The sequence below is a fragment of the Atta colombica genome, unplaced genomic scaffold (assembly GCF_001594045.1).
Source record: "Atta colombica isolate Treedump-2 unplaced genomic scaffold, Acol1.0 scaffold55, whole genome shotgun sequence".
Taxonomy (NCBI): Eukaryota; Metazoa; Arthropoda; class Insecta; order Hymenoptera; family Formicidae; genus Atta; species Atta colombica.
Genome location: NW_017259545.1, coordinates 1,484,013 through 1,504,813, shown reverse-complemented (window position 1 = coordinate 1,504,813; position 20,801 = coordinate 1,484,013). Strand labels below are relative to the sequence as shown.

The 20,801-nt window shown below is 31.1% G+C and overlaps 4 protein-coding genes across 4 annotated transcripts; 3 read left to right on the top strand and 1 right to left on the bottom strand.

The window, feature by feature from the left end:
- The first annotated feature begins 6,769 nt into the window (after nt 1–6,769).
- LOC108691941 (peptidylglycine alpha-hydroxylating monooxygenase) lies at nt 6,770–8,531 on the top strand. The gene is made up of 3 exons (XM_018199909.1): nt 6,770–6,959; nt 7,259–7,474; nt 7,549–8,531. The coding sequence occupies exons 1-3, from the start codon at nt 6,843–6,845 to the stop codon at nt 8,215–8,217; spliced, it is 1,002 nt and encodes a 333-aa protein (XP_018055398.1). The 5' UTR covers nt 6,770–6,842; the 3' UTR covers nt 8,218–8,531.
- Nucleotides 8,532–12,844: 4,313 nt separating this feature from the next.
- Nucleotides 12,845–13,389, bottom strand: LOC108691881 (ADP-ribosylation factor-like protein 6). Its single transcript, XM_018199816.1, has 2 exons — nt 13,239–13,389; nt 12,845–13,056 (listed from the first exon to the last, which is right to left on the bottom strand). Exons 1-2 carry the CDS (start codon nt 13,387–13,389, stop codon nt 12,845–12,847), a joined length of 363 nt encoding a protein of 120 aa, XP_018055305.1.
- Nucleotides 13,390–14,293: 904 nt separating this feature from the next.
- Nucleotides 14,294–16,604, top strand: LOC108691880. The gene is made up of 5 exons (XM_018199815.1): nt 14,294–14,446; nt 14,534–15,006; nt 15,095–15,436; nt 15,514–16,327; nt 16,576–16,604. The coding sequence occupies exons 1-5, from the start codon at nt 14,380–14,382 to the stop codon at nt 16,602–16,604; spliced, it is 1,725 nt and encodes a 574-aa protein (XP_018055304.1). The 5' UTR covers nt 14,294–14,379.
- Nucleotides 16,605–17,247: 643 nt separating this feature from the next.
- On the top strand, nt 17,248–19,873 carry LOC108691931 (protein LTV1 homolog). Its single transcript, XM_018199896.1, has 7 exons — nt 17,248–17,351; nt 17,798–18,344; nt 18,415–18,641; nt 18,712–18,840; nt 18,897–19,088; nt 19,314–19,553; nt 19,632–19,873. The coding sequence occupies exons 1-7, from the start codon at nt 17,349–17,351 to the stop codon at nt 19,743–19,745; spliced, it is 1,452 nt and encodes a 483-aa protein (XP_018055385.1). The 5' UTR covers nt 17,248–17,348; the 3' UTR covers nt 19,746–19,873.
- The last annotated feature ends 928 nt before the right edge of the window (nt 19,874–20,801 follow it).

Genomic DNA, 20,801 nt, shown 5'->3' with positions numbered 1-20,801 from the left:
CCTTCTTCTCTTTCTTCAGAAAAAAATTTTGTTTTTATTTTAAGGAGTTTTCCATCAGTACACGCGTGTACGAGATTGTAGTTTGTCGGGAAAATTTTCTCGTTTATAACGTCACAATATAACTTCTCGTGGGAAGCCAATCGCTGCAGCCCGCATATAGCTAAACCAACTACCATCATGAAACGTTAAACGACAAGTGCAGTTCGCGCGAATAACGAAGTTTTTCACGCGAAAAATCCAGAAGACGCTTTTCAATAACGTCGGGAATTCCGTTTCGGATTGAGCACGATCGTCTAGCAGGGATTCACCCGTGAAAACGTGCTGTGTCGTCGTAGATTCGGACCGCGTCGTCCGTCGTGCTAAGATCGAAGAGAAAAAGAGGACGAAAACAAAGCTCGGATCGTGCGCGCGTCTTACGTGCGAACCGACGTCGAACGAAACGTGATCGAGGCCTCACTTTCGAAGTCAGTGTCTGCAGCCAGTCGCTTTCCTAACGATTGGCCCGTGTGCTTTTATGATGTCCGCTTTTACGTGTCATTTATTTTCATCGGCTTTGCTATTCACATTTAGCATTATATTTGTCTATATCTGTTATTTTTTAATACTAACAAGATAATAAAGATGATTATATATACTATAAAACAATTTCTTAAAAAAATCTTGTTCTCTAACGTTTGAGTAAATCATAAAATTTACGAAAAAATTCACGAAGAATCTGGAAATATGAAGAGAAGAAAAGTATTTATAAATATTAATACAAAATGTGACTTCACGTCTATTTCATTCGAATTTACCTACAACTTCTATTTCCGGAGGTAGATTCGACCGGGAATATCGACAGAGAAATTCGAATAGTAGTACAGTTGAATATGCGGGCTTCGAAAATGTCAAACATCATTCCGCATTGGGAGTTGAGAATAGTATGATATCGTAGGACTTTAACGCAAGGGCGGTAATTGTTGCGAACTCGATATCTTGCTTGCCAGAGGCTCAATAACCTAGCTATGTTAGCATCTCCATAACAAACTCCTACCTTACACCAGCAATTAATTTGTTTTGTATGAAAAGCAGAATTAAACCATCAAACTAGTACATGCTCTAATATACGCAGACAGTTCTCTCGTTCCACCTTTCCATTTTTTTTTATATCAGATCAAATTGTAGTACACAATATTACAATCTATAATTAAAAGAGGATTAAGAGTTGAGTCTACCATTCAATTTAAATACGACAAATTTGATGATTATAACTTTCTCTTTTTATAATCTTATGTACAATACATAAATTATAAATAATATACTGAGAAAAATGTACTATATATTTCAATAAATATTTATTCATCGTAAATAAATTTTAAATTAATATTATTCAAACAAAAATATTTATTAATATTTAGTACATTTCTCAGTGTATAGCTAATCAATGTACATTAATATTTCTAATATAAATATTAATAAATTAATAGATATTTATTGTTTATTTAATCACTACACGCATGGCAACAGTAGACCTCGTTGATTTCATGAGAATTTATACCCCGAAGCTGAAAATGCACAAAGCGATTAAGAATAAGAAACATGAACTAAAGACGTAGATGATGATTAATGACGTATCGGTCATGTATCGCGTTCACGCTACACGTCTGTCCGCTTTCTAAGTCATCGTTATGAATACTGATCTAGGAGCATCGTTCACCAGAAGAATAGCGGAGATTTGTGATACGCTTCGTATATGAATGCAAAATATATCGGTAACCGGAAATGGATACTAAGCTTATAGCCTCATACAAGTCATACTGACGCGTATAGATTTTACTTTCATATACTGCCGTTGCGCACAGGAAACATAATTATGGGTGAAACCCCTCGGCAAGAATCAAGTTTATGAGTCTTTATATCTATTAAGCAAATATTCAGCTTTAATGGGAATTAATAAATTGCTATTTATCTAAAGCCACAAGGCAAGTTTTCCACGGACGAGAGACCATCTGTGAATTTATCTAACTATTTAATTTACTATCGTTTAAAAAAAAACGTTTTAACACTGATATTCTATTAAGATAATAACATTTTACATACGTTTATCCAGACAGTAAATTACCGGTTTATCGTTGTAAAATGTGAGATACATGTATAATTGGCGAAAGATTTATTACGGCAAAAATATGTGAGAAATGATTTGAGAGCAAGCGAAATGTATTTCGTTTGCTTCTAGTCGCCGCAAAAATGAAATATTATGCGCACGTTTTTTTTCATTCCCAGATATCTCATTTCAATATCTCATTTCGTTTTCAGCCTCCACTGAGTGGCATATCTTGAGAATTCGGCGTAGAATTATCGTGGCAAACAAAAGTAATCTTCCCGTTTTCCCGCATGTTTTCGACGTGTGACACTGATCGACTAATGGAGCAGAAATGATCGAGCATTCGATCTATATTCCGTTGTGTTCGAACTTCGCTTTCGAACACACGATCCTCCTTAATACTCGAGTCACGCTTTGCGAAATCTCTCGAAGTCTCGTCGATTTATTTTACCAAGAGTAATTCGTATTCTTCGCAACATCCTTCTCTACTCCCGTGAAATCGAAATAGTGATGCTGCTCACCACACAACACAAATCGATCTTTAACCCTCTCCACGGTCAATCCTCGTATATTACTTTTCCGTCACTTTATATATATTTCATATATTTTCACTATTGTTTAACTAGTAGTGAGAAAGTCAGGGTAATAGTAGTATATCTTTCTCATTTCCTCTTTTAATAAAATATTCTATTTAAATAAATAAGAGAGAGAGAGAGAGAGAGAGAGAGAGAGAGAGAGAGAGAAGATATAATCTCTGTCTTCTAATATAAATATGCTTAGATGGATATACTTAGATGGATTTTATCATATTTACACGTTATGCGTTACACTGTGTCTCATTTCGATGTTTCTTCGTCATCAATTATTACATAAAAATTCGATATTGAGTAAAAATTGTTTTTAATTAAAAAACTAATCTAATTAAAATAAAAAATGTCAAATGTTGATTTAACTATGTAAAATTATTTCAAACCAGATGTGTTAAGATGTAAAATAAAAAAAATAAGGCAGCGTATTCCCTAATTTAATTTTAAAAAAAACTTAATAATGTTTATTTCTATACTATTCATCTGATATAAGTAAATAATTTAAATATAAAAGATTTTAAATTATCAAAGAAATTTAATTAATTTTAATATCCTTATAATAATGTTTTAGCTAACGTATATAAATAACAGTTAAATGTTCTCCAAAATTAGCGTCATTAAAACAGATACAAGTTTCTACGAAGAATATTCATTCATCACAAAAGATGACTATCGATTTAGATATACCGCCTATATTGGCGAATATACGAACTTCTACTGAAGGAGATGCGTGCAAGAGTGCGACGTACGACGTAATGAACAAAACCGGTTGTCGATTTTACAGGTGGGCGATACGTCGCGCTACTCGTTCAACGAAAATCTAAAACACTTCCCCACTAGACATTCTTTGGTATGTAAAGTAGGTCATATCGGAAGAAACGAAAGCGATTTCCGCATTAGTTGTCAGCTGATCATCGTCGCGTGAAATCCATTAGCGCAGAGCATTCACGGAGCAATTCGATCTAAATAAATTAAAGCGATAAATGCGGAATAATTGGCAAAAATTAATATGCAAATTATATGTAACATAAAAACACATAATGCGTATGTTATCAAATCGCCTATTGTTTAATAATAAAGATAGCAGAGCTATTATTTAACGTAACAATCATCCTCTGACCTAATTTCGAATACAATTTTTCTCTACAAGCACAGAAATAAAAATGTAACTGCAAATCAATAGTTAGCTGCAGATTTATAAACTCTGTTACAGCGTATAATTAATCGCAACATAATTTAACGATTGCCACGTGGACGATTTTCAGCTCTGACACAGCTACAAATTATCATGTATGTATAAGGCAGACGTTACAAGCGTGAAGAGCAAAAGAAAGAAAGAGAAGACTTTATTAGCTCTTTCGATTCTCATCAATGGTTCTTAAAACTGTCGACCGCACCTCCGTTAGATTCTTCAACTCGCCTGCTGCACTTTCACCGGTCATTTATTTTCCAAAAACGTACGCTGGTTGTCGGCATACTTTTAACGACTATCGATTCAACGACAATAGAAACGACATAAAAATAATATCCGTAAAATTCAAAATGTTGACGAAATTTGTAATTGATCCAAGAAATGAGAGAACGTCACATTTCAATTAATTTTCACCATTATTAGAAGTTAATAACTATTTATTTTCAAAAATGTCCAATTCATTAAGATTCAAATATGTAATTATTCAGAAAATTACTTATATAATATTTGTAACATTTTTATAAATTAATTTTTGAAATCAATATTAACGATTTTAATATACACGTATATAATTTTTTCATAATTCTGCCGTTTTTTAACTTTCAACACTCAACACCTTGTATATTCATAATTAAGAGCTACAGTCAATTTTTGTGACAACAAAAACTATTCAAAATTGATATAAAATAATACAAAAAAGGTTTTTTTATTATTTATTTTCTTTTCTAACGCATGAAGAGAGAATTTTTTTCAATCACGATTGTAATATCAGAATTATTGACGTTTATTTTTCACGATGAATAAAATAAACTCGATAATAAAAATACAACATAAAAATACAAAATCTAAATAATGGTTGCAAAGTTTATTCGGTAACATATAACTGCACGTGAAAGGTATATATCGCTAACAATTCTGTACAATGTGAGCACAAAACGGGAGCACACAGTAAGATAATCGATTAGTCAATTCCCGCAGCTCCACTTAGGTTAATTAATTCCTCTTGTCGTTTAAACATACCATCTATCGCTTATAAATAGCTGAACTTCGTGATCAATCCTCTCATCAAGTTCCACGAATGTAATTTCGTAATCGGTAAATAAGATCAGTGTATAACGGTTAATCGAGGGTCAGCTAATTTACTATCACGGTCCATGCATGAACGTTAAGACATAACAACAGCTTAGCGCGGTTAAATATATCGGGCTCACCGTGAAACTGTATTAATTCGACGGCTTTTCGTCGATCGATCGACGGTAGGAAGTTCCGAGAAAATACGAGCGAGAGGCGAGCAAGATTGTTATAGAAAGCGCGCACGATAAATCTGACGTAAAACCGCGCAAGACGTGCTTTATTGCAATATTAAAAATCTTGACGAGACTACCTTTCTCTTGATGGACCCTTTATGTTTAATGAAACCGCGAATTGCATATAACAAATGTTCATACTTAGTTTAAATCGCGAAATTCACGATTCGTTTTCACATGCAGATCTATTAAAATTGTCATTATATTGCCTGCTGAATCTTCAGTTCTTTCATTCGTGTTTTATTCTTTTTACTACATACGTTCCTTTGTGATGGAATAAAAGATAGTTAAGTCTAAATGAATTATTTTAAGCAATAAAAAGTGTTATGTTACGTCACGTAAGATAGATCGGCAAATATAAAATTAATTTCAAAATGCTCTGGCGAGATAAAAACAGAATACTGAGTGCAGAACATCTAGAAACAGAACGAGGTATATCAGTACAGTCAATATGTAGTATGCATACACGTGATGAACAGAATAACGCTGCAATACAATTTGCCGGTACATATGCATATGCAAACAAAAAACAGTCAATTGTATATGTAGCAGCCAAGAAAACTTTATTAACATCGGACTATGTATGTGATACAATATCGTTCGTATCGTGCAGTTCGTTGTAGATACAACTGCTGCATTCAATTACGAGAGTGCATCGGTAGGTCGACGTGCTTCGCAGGAAATGTCCGAGGCGCGATCGGTGCACTTTACAAACGCGTGAAATTATATTAATTAGTTAGAAATTTCGTTTTAGGCAATTCTGTCAATTGAAATAGAGTGTGTTAGCTGCAAAAAAATTCTCCGAGAGTTCCTCGAGATATCCTAAGTTCAAACTACAGATAAGATTAGAGAATTTTTTATAATGAAAATAATAAATAATTATATTAAAATGAATTTTAGAATGTAAATAATGTAAACGTTATATAATATGTATATCGTAAATTCGTAAAAAACAAGAACTCCACGAGACTATATTTATTTTTTTCTACAATTGAGCCGCGAAATCAGGATAATACAGAAAAGGCTGACTACAATTTATTAACAATGAACTTCCGTTGCACGTTGTTTTTTGCTGTCACTTCTATTTTTTAAATAAAAACTTGCGAAACATACTATAATATATGCATGAACATACACGGACGTATATATGCCATACTTATTGATAATCGATTATTGACATTTCGCATCCAGAAAAAATTATTTAAAAAATAATATTTTTAAAGAGACATCAATCGCATAATTTAGACATAAAATTTTGAAAACTATTCCAAATACAGAGAAAATTACATAAAATCCCTGATCTTTAAAAGTAAAAAAAAAATTCTTCGAAAATTCTAGGTTTTTTAGGTTTTTTTTTTCAGGTAGTAAACATCCTGATTCTTAATTAATCATTGAATGTAATTAATAAGAATAATAATTGTCGAATAAAGCCCTGTTGGTATCGTATATTAAGTCAATCGGACATGACAAAGTGTATGTACGTGTTCCCGTAAGATGTCACTATTATCATGGAATATGCAATTCCAAAAATATCCATTTGCTATTTGCGTCATTCGGCTCGGTTTAGGTTGAGCTAGATGTCATATCGATCGACCTGTAGCATTTGACAGGTGGTACACACCTTGTCATAGCATTGATAAAAGCCGATGTGTGGAAAAGGCTAACGCTCGAAAATGTTGCAGAAACGTGTGTTTACGTGCTTCTTTGCGTTCGTGATTTTTTTTAAATTCACGTACTGTTATGATGTCAAGAGATACTCGTTGCTAATGCCAAACGTGAAGCCGAACACGGTAAGTATATCTTTTAGTTTTTTGTTATAACGTACGAATAACACATACATATACGACTGAGTATATGACATAATACAATGTAATTATGTGATAACATATTGCTTTTGCTACATAAAAATAAAGTGTACAAAAGTCAAACAAGTAACACTCTTTTTGCAAATACATTTAATTTTAATTTCGTTTTTAAGAAAATTTATACCATTTATAGTGCTAGTTTATAATACAATAATCTTTTAATTTTTAAATATAATTTTTTTAATATAATAATAAAAATTATATCTGATACATTTTGTTTACAGCCTGAGTTATATTTATGCACTCCAGTTAGGATAGACTATGCAAAAAATTATTATATTATTGGTTTTGAACCAAATGCAACAATGGAAACAGCTCACCATATGCTTATCTATGGTTGCACCAAACCGGGTAGCTCAAAACCAATTTGGAATTGTGGAGAAATGGCGAATGCTGGACATTTGGCAGATACTGCACCCGCTTGTAAAGAAGGAACTCAGGTAATATTAAGATCACCAAATATATTTTACAAATATATTTTAGATATTAATGAAAAAAATTCGTTTGTTTGTAGATCATTTATGCATGGGCAAGAGATGCTCCTAAATTAGATCTACCAGAGGGAGTGGGGTTTAAAGTAGGCGGCGATTCTCCCATAAAATATATTGTGTTACAAGTACATTATGCACATATTGACCGTTTTAAGGATGGCAGGACAGATGACTCAGGTGTATTTCTGCATTATACAACACAAACAATGGACAAACTAGCTGGAGTTATTTTGCTAGGGACAAGTGGAGTCATACCACCTAGATCAACAGTACATATGGAATCATCTTGTCCTATAATAGAGAAGAAAACTATCTATCCATTCGCATATAGAACGCATACGCATTCGCTTGGAAAAGTCGTTTCTGGCTATGTAGTAAAGCCGAATGACAAGTGGATTGAACTTGGAAAGAGAGATCCACTGACTCCTCAGATGTTTTATCCTGTTACCAATAAAGTTTCAATTACGTATGGTGATAAATTAGCTGCTCGTTGTACAATGCAAAGTACGCGCGATAGAACTACGTTTATAGGTGGAACGAACGAAGATGAAATGTGTAATATGTATATTATGTATTATGTCAAGGAAGGCACTCCGCTTGAACGGAAATATTGCTTCACCGCAGGGCCTCCTTTATATTATTGGAAGCAAGAATTAAATAATATTCCTGACAAAGAGGCATCTAAGTTATAAAAAGGTAAAGAATGTTTGGCATAAATAGATCGATTCTATATTATCATAGAGAATTAGACAAAATCTAAACGTTTCTGCAGATTACGTGTTTGAATGCATTTGAATCTAATTCGTTAATGAGATAGGGCCCATATTTGGGGACCAAATCGTCCTAATATAATTTATGGCAGATCTTTTATAGTAACTTATTTGTTTATTATTTTAATGTATCTTTTACCTATTCAGTTTATTCTATCGTTATTATTTGTTCAATTTTGTAAAATAACTTGAAACTGTTGTTATCTCAAAATGAGTGTCTACCATTTATCCAGCATACGCACAAATTCCAAATTAATTTCTAATCCAATTAATTAATTTCAAATTAATTTTATATATTTTTAAGTGAATACAAACATTTTGTGAATACTGTAATCAGGGTACATTGTACTTACTTTACTCAAATTTTTTTAAGGACTCGATATCAATTTATATCTTAGAATACTTCTTCTTGTCAATTTTATAAATGTGACATATGATCATTCAAATTATTATATTGTAATAAATTATTCTATACATTGCTGATTAACTGTGTAATAATACACGTAATTCGTGATAAAAGAAAGCCTAAAAATTGTCTATTATAAACTTACTTATTGGCTAATCAATTATTGCGTCGGATTTTGCAATATTTTTAACTGTACAAACATTTTAAATTTATATAACTTAATTTCAAGTTTCATCATGTTTCATCTGATTAAAATTATTACTTATATGTATATTAAAGCGCCATGCAAATGTGATATAAAAAGATAACGTTAAATTTAGACTTAGTTTCAATTACTATTTATTATTACATGCATGATGTTTGAAAATATTTTGAAGAAATTATTGGAGGCATTGTTATAGCACATGCCATATACATTCTTGTTATTTATTTTAATCAATTTATCAATATAGCAATAGAATTTTAGAATTTGGGAACCACTCTCACGTGACACATTCAAATAATTCTACGACTGATAAAAAAGAAAAAACTGTTTATGATTCATTAATCATAGTATATATGTATATATGTATGTATATGTGACGAGAATGCTATTTTCAAATGTTACAAAGTCCTTATTCTTTCAATAACTTCTCTGGACTGTACATATATAATGCTCAGGAATCTCTACGCCTTCAGACTGCGTATGTTAAATAAAAAGATATAGATATAATTGTATTTAGCGCACTTTTTTCGTGATATCATTTACAGATAATATTTATTTTCGATAATGTATAAATGTGGCAACTGTCTCTGAAAAAAATCTAATTGTGAGACATGTATATCAATAAATGACCTATGCAAAAGTTGTTTAATCTCTTTTCCATATATTAAATAATAAGTTAATTTTATCTTTGTTAATAAAATGACACTGCTAATAATTAATCATTAATTTAATTTATATAATTTTTTTTATAATTTTTTTTATAAGTTTTTTTTAATAAGTTACTAAATAATAATTGGGTAACAAATGAGAAGGCTAAAAATCATTACAATTGCTTTGAAGTATTTGATTAATCAATCAAAAAAGGCTTCAAAGGCTTCATTTGAGGAGCAGATTTTCAAAATGCGTTTCGTCCAAAATTTGTAATTTTCAGAAAATGAGAAAGAAACTATGCACACAAAAAAATTACGTATTTTACAGAAAATAATAATATGTCAACTAGTAGGACTACTATTAAACAAAATTGCTTAACAATTGCTAAAGATGTTAAACAAATACATACATTTTATTTGTTTCTCATTTAAAAACATAATGCACTTCAAAATATCTATGTGTTTTCAGCATATAAATTAACAATGAAAAAATGCTTTCTGAACATCTCGGAGTATTATAATATAAGTCATTCAACACTGAACACTACGCCTTGAACTAAAAAAAAAATGAAATTTGAACAAAACGCACTTTGGAAGTCTGCTCCTCATTTGATGCTAGCATCACGTTCACTGTATTCAAAACATATGAAATTGATGAGATATCACAATTTTATATTAACGTGTAAATATAATGAAATTCAATTTATAAATTCACTCACCGGCGTTGTACCCTAGCTAAGTACGCTTTTAGCTGCACCTGAAAAAATTAATAATTCCAATTAATTTTGAATTTCATACGCCGACATTTTATTCACTTCATGTCAATTGATGGACGGAATAAAAGCCTAATAACAAAATCTTTATATTAATAAAAATTAAAATAACTTGCTACTTTTTCATTATACATAAATGAATACAAAATCAAATAAATTTATGTAATGTCTTTAAGAAGTTACATGTTACAATATTTCTCTATTACAATCAATATTATATATAAAAAAGCTAATCGCCAGAAAAAGGGCCTAACTAGAATTGTGCCTATATTCCGCCCATCCTTACAATTATATATATTATCTAATCTTTTTTATTTAATTATTTCAAGAAATGTTCAACGAATATTTTACATAAAGCATAAAAATATTTCTTAAAATAAACATTTTCGAATACTTCAATAAATTTTTTGTAAGTAATGCAAGTTATGCACATATTAATTCAAAAAGTAAATCTAGATAAATCAATTAATAGCTCACCAGCTAGGATATTGTAGTTTACTTCATCTCCTCGCAAGTTCCTCCTTAGAAAGGCCCGCATCAATTCCAGAAAAGAATGAACACCGGATACGGATGCTTCACTACGCACAATTTCAAAACTTGATTCGCGCGTCATCGAAGGGCGATTTCACGCTAATGATTGCGTTCAGCAAACTCAACTTGCGGAGCAGATCTGTGAGCGCTCGCTACTATTGGATGCTTTAGAAGAATATATGAATAGCAGCGAGCGCTCCGCAACACTTGAGTTAGCTGAACGCGTCAAACGTTGCAAAGTCCAAATGAATCACATTCGTCCTGCGACGTAGATTATTTCCGTTGAACGTATATTTATAACGATCTATTTTTTCGACATATCACGTCTCTAATGTTCCGACTATCCGAAAAGAACGTACGACTCGGTATTGCGCGCCCAAAACAAAGATCAACATTTTTTTTCTCGCACTCATTTCGATGTTTATATCATATTCGGTCTCGATTATATACGACGAACTCGCGGCAGTCATACACTCATCACTTTAATCGGCACTCCCGACATAAATTCGCGCCCATAACGCGTTTCCTGACCGATAAATTCACGATTAATCATGAAGCAACTGCCTTCTCCGTCCGAACTAAATGAGCCGCCGAATTGTCATGGCGGCCGAAATCAAGGTGCCTTTACATGCGAACGTCGAGCATCAGAGCATGCGCAGTTACATATTAAATAATTTACCAAAATATATTGGATTCGATTACGCGCTGCTGATAAAGGAATCATGTAGATCACATTACAAATGTAAATTTTAAGTACTATATGTTAGAATAGCAGTGTAATCTGTAATGTACGTAACGGCCACGCGCCTGCGCAATACTGACATAATTTGAAATATGAATTGACGATTTGAATTGACGAGAGTTAGACTCTTTTTTTGCGTTTTTGAACAACTACAATTTAGTCAATATTTTTTTAATAATAATTAAAAGAAGTGTGAAAATTTACGTACGAAAGATGCAAAGAAAGAGAAGTTTGGAAAAAACATTGTTAATTCAAATTGGCGCACACACATAGAACGCTTTGCAAGCTGTTCTACAGTCCTACGTCGGTGTATGTAAGTAACAGTAAAATACAAATGTAATTTCAATTGTGTGGACAATTAATTTACATTCAGTATAGATTAAAGATTACATCTGTAAACGTCGATTATAATCAGTAACTTTATTTAATTTGTCTAAATGCTTCAAAGCATTTTTTAATTAACTAATTAATAAAATTTTTTTAATTGGTCAATTAAATACTTCGAAGTAGCCCGAATACTTGTAAGCACACAAAACTATAAGAAATTAATCATAGTTAATTGTTTTTCACAATACAAAAAAGATATAAACAAACATACAAAAAAGATGTAAACAAGGATAAAATAATAAACTATGAATGTGCTGCACTGTGCAATTCTCTAATCAGTATTTATTGTGGATATCATAATAAAATATCTTTGCAAAGCTGACTAATTGTAAAACTGTTTATGAAACTAATCTAGTCAAAGTAGCATATAAAAAATTATTGCAGTATCTTAATTAATTACTGCGCATCTTAATTAATTACATTACACATAAGCCATTCTTAACATATACATATTATTGTATGTATATACATACGTATACGCTTTTCTATATATTTTTCTGAACGAAATTCCACTGAGCTTGTAACGATCGATGTTTTCCAATTGAATCTCATCATGAGATCTTTACAATTTGACTAAATAATATTAAGCTTCTGATCGCATGTTTCTTTATATTAATTACGCAGATCCAGGACTGTTTCGAAACAATTCTTTCTCATAACGATAATTTTATATCATAATTTGGTTTTCGTGATGTTGGATTGCATCTCAGAGAAACGCCACGTGGAAAACACTGGTGTAATTGACGTCATTAATTATGCTATAGACATTGATTAAGTCGATTTGATGGCACGACAAACTTTTCGCTGAGAAGAATCGAACAGTCGCATCTCGTATCATATAAACTGCGATGTAGTTTATCTTTTGTTGATGTATATATCGCGAATTTGATCCGTCAGCCACTCGATCGCCGGCTGCAGGCCCTCGCCAGTTAATGCATTCGTCGCTCGTATGTGCCAGGGTTTATTTTGTATTCGCTCGAGTCCAAGTCCAGCGACTAATTTTACGGTGGTCAAAGAATCGGGTAGGTCCATCTTGTTCGCCAGAAAGAGAATGGGTATCTTGCGTCCTGAAAAGTTTACTTCTGCTTTCAAGAAATCTCAAGTCTTTTAAGAAATTGTCAATTGTGAAATACGAACATTCGAAAGAATCTAAATTCTAAATCTTTTAACTGATTGACTATTTTGTGTTTCTGTGTTAAACGAGCATTCGAATTGCTATTCGAATTTTATCGTCTATTATGAAATGTACCTGCAACATCGGGATGCTGCAAGAGCATGTCCAGCTCTTCTTTCACAACAACCAGTCGCAGTTTATCACTGCTGTCAATTATGAAGATGATCCCGTGGCAATCTTTGTAATAATGCTCCCACAATGATCTATGACGATCGTGGCCCGACATATCGAATGCGGTGAAACTGACATTTTTAACTGAAACAATTTCGGCTTAATCGCGCCAATGAAATAAAAACAAAGCCTTAATAATATATTACGCGAACCATATATTATTATTATTTATTATATGTATATCAATTTGTATAATTTTGTGTTCAATTTCTTATTTCGTGTTTGGATAAGAAAAATATGTATATCTTCTTTTCTCAGCAGAATTTTTACGGAGTAACTTCAATTAAAATCTTGTTGTTTATTTGTTGCTAACTTATCAGTTAAGTCTGTTTCCACTGATAACAATTTAACTTTAAGCTTGATTCTATCAGATGCCTTTAGTGGATGTTTTATGTCTAAAAAATATCTTTTAGATATTTTATCCAACATGCATTATTTGGAACGCTTCATTTCTTTTTTAAGAATTAGAATTAAAATGAAGAGTAAGTCGAATCGAGATTAAATGTAATCTACATTGGCGGAAATCACTACGGGCATCAGAAACCAAGAAACTATTATATAATTTCAGTTTTTATAAATTTTTTAATTTTAATACTGAAAATATGATTGATTTAAACTTCATCAATTTTGTATCTATTTATTATTTCTGGAATTGTTAGCTTGACTTTTAACTTATTAATGTCTGTATAAATAAATAAAAAAGTATTGAACTTTTAAAAAAAGAATTAAATTTTATAAATAAATATAGAAATCGATAGATGTAATATTTTAATATATATTTAAAATAGACATGAATAAAAATTAATCATCTTTTAATCATTAATCGAAGTTTGATCGAAGTCATCTTCAATCTGCACCAATTGCATTAAAGTTTGGTGAAACTCGCCCTAAGAATAGCAGAAACACCAATGCGCCATCTAAAGAATTAAAGAGGAAAGTAGAGCAGTCGAAATATAAAACTAATTGAAAACTATGAATAATTTTGGCGCGAATTCGTTTGATTGTGTTTCTGTTACAAGTGATATAACGATTCTTAGAAACGAAAATGGAAACGCAAAGTTCCGCGAGTAGTTCGAATAACGACAATGAGAATATCGAGTCTGTAAACAAAGGTACATGAACTATTTATTAAACAAAGATCCTAACCTCACTAAAGTGGCGAGGAAGTTAAGTTAATCTATTTCTGACTTTTGCGACAGCTACAGAAAAGACGAATCTGCGCCAAGAAATAAAGAAACTGAGAAACATCATCAAGCAGCATGAACAGAATCTGCAAACGCGCTTTAAAGACATAGAGGATCATATGACCAAAAGACCCTTGCAAAACTTGGAGACTTCTTTGACATTTAGTAAATTATTGAATGTTGCTCTGAAGAACGATCTGTATAGATTCGCTGGTTTTCGTTGTGTTAAATTTCAGAAGGATGAATCTGTATTTAATTTTACGTCAACAAACGAAAAGCAGACAGACAATACTCAAGCAGTACAGATTTTTATTCAGGATGAAAAGACCAAACTGGGAAAATGGATAATGCCAGTGTCAATCAACATAAATAATATATTATCCAAAACGCCTATTGACAAGTTAAAAAAATTAACTGCCTTTATAAAGAACTGCAAGCATAATGTTGATTGTTACACTGCACGGCAAGAACAATTCCTATCACTAAAGGTATATTTTCACTTTGAAAATGATTATATACATGTAGAATAAATTACTTTTTGAGCTATAATACAAATAATGTTTTTTTTTTTTTTAGGAACATATGTCAAGTATGAAGCATTGTACTTTGCAATCTGATATGGGATTTAAGCAAATCAGCTTGGAATTGTATGGTATACACAATAGTGAAAATAATAGCTATATGAACTTAATAATACATTTGTTGTATCATCAAGACACTGCAAGACCTTATAAAGTTCAGATTGATACAACAAATGGAAACAAATTAAACATTGATATCAAACAGAGATTAAAGACATATTTTAAGAAATTTAAGATGTCAGATTTGCAAACTGCTTTTAATGAGATTCTATCAGAGGATAATTCTACATTTACATGGATGCAGGAAGACGACACTGAAAGTCTATTAGAGTTGAATGTATGGCATTTAGATATAAAAGTATTTAAAAGATTTTGGTTTATGATTAAGAAATATTTTAACAATTTTATTTTTAGAATACTAGCAGCTCTGATGAAAACTTCATAACTCAGCTACAATCAGAACGGATGAGTTCATTGAGAAAATTGCAGAAGAAACGTGAACTGAAGAAAAAGTGGAGTGAAAGAATAAGGCAAAAAACTACTGAAAATACTATATCCCCAGGAGATAGTTTAGAAGATAATCAAGAAACTAATCATTCAAATGCAAAAAAAAGGCGCATCAAAAGTCCACAGCGAGTTTTAATAAAGAAAAAGAAAGTAGAGAAGGCTGTCTTAAAACAAAAGAAAATTAATAAAAATCCAATAGAAATAACGCCATTCCATAAATCTAACGTTAAATTGAAACAGACGAAATTAAATTTCCAAACTCAAGCGGCTACTACTTCTAATGCAAATCAAATATCTTCGTCTGAATCAAAACTGGGGAATAAACCAGACAGCGAACAGTCAAAAATCCCCGAATTAATCACCAGTACACCACTATATCGCAAAATCAGAAATATACCCTTGTCACCCACTCTGGAGATTAATGATATTACATGTATTGATACGACAAAGAAAACAACAAATAGATTAGATTCCTTAGATTTATTAGATTACTCCAAAGACAGTGACGAATTAAGAAATAAGAAGACTTCAGAAAAGAAGACTCCAGAAAAGAAGATTCCAGAAAAGAAGACTCCAAAAAAGAAGATTTCAGAAAAGAAAACTCCAGAAAAGGAGACTACAGAAAAGAAGATGCCAAAAAAGGTTGATCGATTATTACGAAGTAGCATGAAGCCTCCTAAATCATCAAAGATTTTGAAGGCATATTCAAGGCATACTAGAAGTAAAAAAATAAAAAATAAAAAATAAATATATACGTTTAAAAAATAAAATAAATATTTAATTTTTAATATAAAATATATAAATATTAAGATATAAAAATATCGAAGTCAATTATAAAAAAAATAAATATAATTTCTTTACATATCAAATATGTCATTGCATTTATACATTTTATTAACAATTTTATATAGCGTCATCCTCCATTCTATATCTTATTATAAAATAAGTGGACAATGCTGTGATTTTTAGATTGTGCAGGTGCAATAGTGGACGCGTGAAGATAGCGTTGAAAGCAACAGAATCTCATATTTTTGACACTTTGTCGCTTTTCGCTATTTAACTTACATGCGAATTTTTCGACATTAAACCCGACAGTGGGCACTATGTCTATGCAACGGTCATCCTCGCGTTTGAAATTATTTATGACCGTTGACTTACCACTGTTATTAAGGCCCACTACTAAAACGTTTACTTCTTTTTTCCTAAGACCTAAGAGGTTCGCTAAACGATCGAATAACCCCATTTTCTCTTGGCGTTGTAAGTTTTCTCACATTTATTGGATATCAATAATCATCCCCTCCCCCATTTACGTTATTTGCGGATTAGAGTAGGGCTAGAACAATCCCTTCCAATGTTTTGCTTGCATCATTATTGAGAATTAATGTCAAAATTTATCACGTTTGAGAATCTGATGTGTTCTTAATTGAACACAAAAGACAATTTTTTTATTAATTAGATCATTTATTAAATCATTTGACGCCATGAATTCCTTTATTTCTAAAATATGAAAAGATAACTAAACAAACATATCTAATTGCTAGAAACTTTTTTTGAGAGCATTGTTACCAATCTGGGGGATTTCATCTATCATGTTTGAATCCGAAAACACAGCACATGTTTTGCATTTAAAGTTTAAATAAATTGACGTGTCAGTGCTTAATTACATTCAGATAATTACATTAGAATAATTACTTTTATTGTACTAGTTTTTGTATATAATTAGTTGAGCAAGACAAATCAAGATGGTAAGTTTTAATATGTACTAACTAATATTTACAAATATATCTTATTGCTACATATATATATATTTTTTTAATCTCCACCGGCCCTCAAATCCTGAGAGTTATATAGCACACAATGTTTTTGAACTATTAACCAGGAATTCTTTTTCCTGAATCTATATGAGACTTTTTAATATTATAATTCATAATTTCTGAACTTAACCTCAATTTTTCAAAGCATGCTGCTCTATCTACTGACTACCAGACTAGTTGATTTATACTGACAATGCTTTATTTATCTTTATTTAACATTTGATAACAAGAAAATGATTTCCGAAATATTGCGAGTGTGAATACTCCAGCAATAGTTGACCACATTCATATTTAGCCATGTGTCACTCTCTTATTTTTCTACAGTATTAATAGCTTAATAGTTATTTCACATTTCTAAAATAACAATGTAATTGCAGCCAAAGGGAAAAACGAAAAAGTTTATTGACAAGAAGAATTCTGTTACGTTCCACTTAGTTCATCGTTCACAAAAAGATCCATTAGTGGCAGATGAAACAGCACCACAAAGAGTCCTAGTTCCAGCTGCCGATACACAAGCGGCAAAAACAGAAAAGAAATTAGACAATGAAATACGCAAAAAGGAGCAGCATAAATATGGGATTTACTTTGATGATGATTATGATTATTTGCAACATCTTAAAGATGTCAATACATTATCAGTGGAATGGGAACGCGTTGAGAACACGAATAATTCCAAATGCGACAAGAGTGCTCCAAAAATTAATTTACCATCTTCGGTGTTTGCGTCAAATGTCGAGGAAAAAGTTGGTATGCTTAATAAAGCAGCACCAGTTTCCGGGCCGCGATTGGATTTAGACCCGGATATAGTTGCTGCAATGGATGACGATTTTGATTTTGATGATCCAAAAAATCAGCTAGAAGATAATTTCATAGAATTAGCTAATGCTGAAAATAGCGACAACGAAGATTCTGACAGAGAATATGGTAATTTATTAAACTATGTAACAATTCATACACATTCACTTAATCTTATTGTAATCTTTTATATTTTTAGAATATGAATTAAACGAACCAGAAAATGAATATAGTGAATCAGATGTCTCATCCAATGATCATATGGATTTATCCAATGAGGAGGCAGATGAAGTATGTAGTTTGAATGGACCTCAATATACTTTTAAGGATGAAGAAACGAAATCAAGATTTACAGAATATTCTATGAGCAGTAGCGTGATGAGGAGGAACGAACAACTTACATTGCTGGATGACAGATTTGAAAAGGTTTATATTATAGATTTATTTTTTCAAACATGACGTTGTACGTTCTTATCTTTTCTTGTTTATTGTACAGATGTATGCTGGATATGATGAAAATGAAATTGGTGCTTTAGATTGCGACGAAATAGAAGGATATATTACGCATAACTCAGATCTTGTTATGCAATATGCTGCAGAATTTGAAAAAAAGCAAAGAGAAGCAGTAAGTATTACATAAAAATATAATGAAAAATGTACTATTTTCCCTAACATTTGTAGACGGAAAATATTGTGGAACTTATGAAAGACAGAATGAAGATTGTGGAACCAGAATATTCGAGTTCAGAAGATGAACATTTTGAAAAACTTCTTGTCACTACTCGTGGAAAGGATAAATGGGACTGTGAAAGTATTCTTAGCACATACAGTAACATCTATAATCATCCTAAATTAATATCAGAACCTCCTAAGGTAAATTATTAATCAATGTTATTGAATAAAAATTTATTCATTCTCATAAATATATGTATAATTAAATTATATATTAGTTTTTCCGCGAAAAAATGTTATATAATTATATATAAATTATATATAAGTATATATAAAATATGTCATATAATTAAATATAAAACATTTTTTTTAGAGTTGATACTATACTTATTGAATTTTATGTTTTTCTTTGTTTCTTTTTAATAGCAATCAAAGAAAATTGATATAGATCGGAAATCTGGTATTCCGAAAAATGTGTTAGGCAATACTGGAAAATTAACAGCTGAAACTTTGGCCCAATTTGATATGGAAAATAATGCACCAAAAGGCCCACAATCCGTAGCGGAAAGTAGGAAATCTACCTTAAGCATTCTAAGTATAAGGCCCAAAGGGGAAACTCCTGACGGAAGAAAAGAAAGAAAAAAACTGCTCAAAGAATACAGAAAAGTAATTTTATTAAACATTTACTGTGGATGGTTAGTTAAATTTTATATAACATAATTTCTGAAATTTATTTAATTTTAGGAAAGAAGGATAGAACGAAAGGCAAACACTGAAGCGTTTAAAGAGGAAAAGAAACGCCAAGAGAAGATTCGATTGAATAATAGACAAAACATTCAAGGAACGCGTATAGTATAAAAAGTAATATGTTTTAAAAGTAATGTTTTGCAACTATGACTGTGTCTTAGGTTGCAGATTTAACAACTTTGATTTTATGTATAAAAGATACGCATTGTATATTAAAAACGTTTTTCTAGTAGATTAAATATATATATATTACATAGAAATATTTTATTTTAAAAATAATTTTCTACATATAAGAAATATATATATATGTGTGACATATATAACAATTTGTATCAACTACATATCTTTACAATTTTCATTAAAACCTTTCAATTGTTCAATATATATTCTAATTTTTAAATTGAGCAAAAAAAATATAGAAAGCGCTTGAAAAGAGCAATTAAGATAGTTGAGATTCACAATTTTTAAAGGGCTAAAGGACTCGTATGAATTCACAAATAAGGGCTATTCGCTATTTTAATTGAGAAGAAACAATGCAAGAATTAAAATTATAAAATAATAATGTATTATTATTTTCAGTTAAAAATCCACAAAGTAATAATAACATTATTATAATTACAATTGTCATTATAATTCTTATACCATGATTTCTCAATAAAAAATAGCGAATACCTCATTAAGACTATTATTATTGTTAGTTATAAATATTATTATTATTATTATTATTATTATTAATATTTATGAGAAACCAAAAACGTACTCATGCCAGAGAGAAACCTGAGAGAGGCTATGCCAGCCTTTTTCCTATTAAAATCGAAATCGCTCGTATTATATTCATTTTCATTTCGGAACCTACGTGACTACATACATTTTCTGACACTATCGATAAAATCATATCGTCGAAAGTAGATGTGGTTCGTCTCTGTATTAAATCCTCAGGACAGAAGCGTGCCGACTATAATTAGTGAACTAGTAATTGTAGAGACTTTTAATAAATCAATCTCTTCTAAACATATTGTCCATTTAAGATATAATTTAGCAAAAACGAGATACACTATCCCCGCCAATTTTATCGGCAATCCTCTTTATATACTCACTTAAGTATACTCACCCATAAAATAAACGAGTTACTAATAAATTTAATAGTCCGTATTTGCAGGTAAGTGT